Below are 4,262 nucleotides of genomic sequence, written 5' to 3'. Positions count from 1 at the left end.
TCTGTACTGGTAGGGCTAATTTGTGACTGGTGGATGGAGATCTGATCAATCTAAGAGCATGTAAAACGGACCGTTTTTGATAGAGGAACTTTATCAGAAACCTACCAGAGAAACTCTTTTCTAGAAGACTGGTTGAAAGTTGAAACAATAATTATAAGAATGATCTGACGTAAATATGTGATGGGTCACGAAAAAAGTGATTAAAAGGATTGCCACTATTCACGGTGATCAAAAGATTGCTCACCTTTAAGAAAGCAGCAGCCAGTCTTTCATCTTGTCAAAATATCAGTTTAAAGACAAAAGTCAACTCGGGGTGGTGTAGCTTCTAGTCTTGAAGGAAAAGCTTGTTAGTTGTGAAGTTACCAAACAAATAAAATGATGAAGGAAGAAAGCCTGCTTATTATACAATTTATTAAATATGAAGACTTTCAAACCTCAAAAGTTTCGTTCCCGTTAAAAAAAAAAGGCTACGCACAGTGGTATACAACACACACAGCAGTGTCCTCAACACAAACTGTAAAAATGCCTTAAAAAATCATATTCGTCTCAGCTACACAGATTTGGTATGCACACCCCAGTATCAGGATTCTGCTGTTCTTTCCATATTCTGCCTGTAACCCTTAGCTTCAACTCTTTCCTGTCACCGCCTGAGAAGAAAAGAGCCATATTTCGCTGGATGATAAGACCATCATGGCTATCTCTCACCTTTCGGTGGCTATCCCGGATGCTTCGTGGGGTGCCCTCCCATATGAGTTTCCTGCCGTTACCTCCAACCTCGAGGCTATAGCTGTAGTTACGAGCTTCATTCTCATCGCCCATGAACCGAAGAAATGCCATGTAAACAGGGGCCATTCCCAGCTGGAAGGCTTCAAAATGTAGGCAAAAGTATTGGCCGAAGCAATGGAAAACCTAACAAAGAAAAAAAAAATGCACCTGCAGATTCAGGTTTGATCTATTGAGAAAGAAAGTTTGTACTTTGTAAATCAGATATCTTGTTCATCCACATAAATAAGTGTCTCTTGGACAATAGATATTGGCTAAAGTGTGGACCATACTAAACTCAATCAAGACACATCTTCCATCCAGCAGCTACAAAAAATAACTCACTACTTCTGCAACAAACTGGACAAATAAATATTTTAGGAAAACCAAAAGAAACAGTTATCTACCATCTTGATTATGGAATCGCCCATCATCTAAACAACATTTCTAGCGTCTGAGCCAGTATGTGCTGCTGAAAGCAAAAGATAAAAGCTAAAAAGAAATCATTTTACTTTGACATATATACATATAAAATGTGTCTATGTATATTCATAATTAGTAAACATTTAAGGACGAAAGCCTGCATTAGAAAGGAAGATCATGTCAATGACCACAAGTAGGAAAGAAAGTCAACTGTGCAGAATAAAAGCTTCATTCACATAAAAAGGAATATGATCTTTGTTGCTAGGAAAATGACGAGGCTTTTATCCAATCATTTATGTGCCTACCTAACCAAGAACTTGTGCAGTAAACCACGAATAATGCACTTTCCTTTTTATAAAAGACATGGACAACGCATTACTTTTTCCTTTTAGAAAACAGGAATAACGCGCTTTCAGCGGAGGTCCACCTGAAAATATCCTTTTAGGGGAGCAATCCAGAATCCTTATATATCTAGACGCGTAACAGAATTGATGAAAACTTAATGCAATCAAAACTCCATAAATAGTATGGACCACATTACTAGGCATATTAATGTAGGTTTCAGCAGAATGTCCAATAAAAACTCAAAATACAAAATGTTAAGACTCACTGTAAGCATCCAAGTGGCATTCTCTACTTCCCGGGGATTCGACTTCACATAGCGATGGTTGAATGTGCAACCTGAATGCATATCTACCTTGTGATCATCTCTCAGATGGGCAACCAGGAAAGGGATATCCCCGACATGGGAGCACTCTGATCCAGCATATGGGCAGTTGTAGGGTCTGAAGTTGCACACTGACTCATGCTTAAGTTTGCTGTAGTAGGGAAATATTTCGGGGCATCCAAGGTTGTAATACTTGCAGGGCAGTTCAAGTGACTCGGCAACCTTCTCAAGGGCCAAACACCTAATATCCCCAAGTTCCTGCCTACAAGTGGGACACCGGTTGTGTACCCTTGTTTTACAGGTGGAGCACAAGGTGTGTCCATTGTGGCACTGCAAAGAACATAACTTTCTTAGAAAGATATATATATATATATATATATATTTTTTTTTTTTTTGACATCTACAAGCACATTTTGGATCTCACATAAGATGCACCGCACTTTTTCGTAACAAAATATCGCACATAGGTTTTCTGACGACAGCACATGCAATGTTCATATAATCAATCAAGTGGGCAACCTAGATTCCACAAATTGACCATGATCCAAGAGACAATACTGGGAAGAAAGAGATTGAACAAAGTTAGAGATGATGATGTTTGAAAAGCAAAAAACAAAATAAGCAGTACAAACAGAAGTAGAGGCAAGCAAGTTAAGACTCCATATGAAATAATGCTCGCTTAAATTTCTCAGAGACAATATAAATGCTTGGAAGCTTTCACCGATCCATTGACTAAAAGCAATGGAAAAGCAAATTTCTTGAATTATTGAACATTTCTCCTCCATAAAAATCCAACTTAATCACTAATCAAATTTCTCTGACCGACAAGTGCTCACATTGCAATAACTTTTGCAAGAGAAGTTTTTTTTTTTAATCATATATTTAATTCATTCGAGACCCAGATTAGATCCATGAATTATGAACATTTCTCATCCATAAAATTCCCACTTAATCACTAATCACACACCAATACCGACTAATTCCACAAAGCAACCAAACAAACCAAATTTTGAAGTTGAGAACCGAAATGCACCCAATCCAATAAAATTCCTCAAAACCAAAAATTCCAAATCCATCAAACGAGGAAGGAAAAAAAATCCCCAATAAGGAAACCTAAAATCGCCGAATCAAAACAGGAGACAAAGGAAAATTGAGTAGAAAGTAAGAAAACCTGATGGATTGGCGGATACATGGAGTTGGTGCAGACAGGGCATTCGAGCAATTCGTGGACGCTGGTGGCGGGAGCAATGGCGGTGGGCCCGGTGATGGTGGAATTGCTGGTGGCATTGGAGCGAGACTTTGAAGAAGAGAAATCGGAATGGTGCTGATGAGGATGAGGATGAGGATGGGGATGGGGATGCAGAGTATTATGGTGCTGATGGATATCATCCTCGTCCAGACCATCAGAGGATGACACACATTCAATGCTCTCCAAATCCATTACTTCTTAGAAATATCAGAAATTCAAAAAAAAAAAAAAAAAAAAACTTAATCGCAAAAATTGGGATTTTTTCGGGGATTTCCTTTCTTTCTAAACTTTCTCGGCGTTTTCTCGAAGCTTCCTTCTCTTTCCTCTTCTTCTTCTTCTTCTTCGGTTGAGCAGAGAAAATGATTCGGAAAAGAAAGAGGAAAAAGGAAAAGAAGGGGGAGGGAAAGATGGTTCGATCAGATTCCCAGGAACCAAACAAACCCCCTCTCTCTCTCTTTCTCTCTCCACAAAGAAAGAGGTTCTTTTCTTGGCTCTTTCCTCTTTCTCTCTCCTCCGCTCTCTCTCTCTTTTTTTGTTTTCTCTCTCTCCTCGATTGGGCGAATTGCGGAAGAGAGAGATGAGGACGACCGTTGATACGATACTAGTGGGATTGATATCTGACGGTTAAAACGCTTCATTATTTGTTTAATCTTGTTTTGGTTAGGATGATTAACTTACTTCTCAGTAAAAAAAGGAAGTTTAAATTATGAGAAATTAAGAGTCCATTTAGTAATAATTTTATTTTTAATATATAAGTAAAAATTAAATCGTTTTAAAAATTATTTTGATTTTGAAATTATTTTTGATTAATTTTTTAAGAGATTATTTTGAGTATAATAAAAAGTTTAAATCGTGTTTAGTTATAATTATTAATTAATATATTATAACATTGTTAATAAGTATTAGAAAATGAAAACAGAAAAAAGAAAACAATTTTTAATCGTTTTCTAATTTTTTTTCACAAAAATCATTTGTTTTTTGTTTTTATTTTCATTTTTAAAACATGTATGCCTCGTTCATTTCACCGATTCGAGTTTTCAGTTTTAAGTTTCTACAGTAAAAAACTCTCAGAAAATATCACATCTAACTTTTTCTGCTATGGTGAAAAGCTCTAAAAAATGTCACATCTCAACTCGAATTGAAAACTCGAATCCGCGAAGT

At 36.9% G+C, this 4,262-nt stretch overlaps 1 protein-coding gene across 2 annotated transcripts; it reads right to left on the bottom strand.

Moving 5' to 3' along the window:
• Window positions 1-376: 376 nt before the first annotated feature.
• Window positions 377-3,600, bottom strand: LOC21390230 (E3 ubiquitin-protein ligase SINAT5). 2 transcript variants are annotated; one of them, XM_024168403.1, is made up of 4 exons: window positions 3,024-3,600; window positions 1,796-2,182; window positions 1,170-1,234; window positions 833-909 (listed from the first exon to the last, which is right to left on the bottom strand). In XM_024168403.1, the coding sequence occupies exons 1-3, from the start codon at window positions 3,291-3,293 to the stop codon at window positions 1,193-1,195; spliced, it is 699 nt and encodes a 232-aa protein (XP_024024171.1). In that variant the 5' UTR covers window positions 3,294-3,600; the 3' UTR covers window positions 833-909; window positions 1,170-1,192. The 2 variants fall into 2 exon arrangements, with proteins under 2 accessions (XP_010100750.1, XP_024024171.1); XM_010102448.2 differs by lacking the exon at window positions 1,170-1,234 and having other exon boundaries at window positions 377-909.
• Window positions 3,601-4,262: the final 662 nt, after the last annotated feature.

Source organism: Morus notabilis, unplaced genomic scaffold (genome assembly GCF_000414095.1).
Source record: "Morus notabilis unplaced genomic scaffold, ASM41409v2 Scaffold581, whole genome shotgun sequence".
Classification (NCBI taxonomy): Eukaryota; Viridiplantae; Streptophyta; class Magnoliopsida; order Rosales; family Moraceae; genus Morus; species Morus notabilis.
This window is presented reverse-complemented; position numbering and strand designations above follow the sequence as displayed.

Coding starts and splice junctions, on each gene's coding strand:
- LOC21390230 (XM_010102448.2), bottom strand. CDS start 3,293: ATGGATTTGGAGAGCATTGAATGTGTGTCATCCTCTGATGGTCTGGAC. Junction 2,183..3,023: donor TGTATCCGCCAATCCATCAG/GTTTTCTTACTT, acceptor TGTTCTTTGCAG/TGCCACAATGGACACACCTT. Junction 910..1,795: donor ATGCCACTTGGATGCTTACA/GTGAGTCTTAAC, acceptor TTTCTTTGTTAG/GTTTTCCATTGCTTCGGCCA.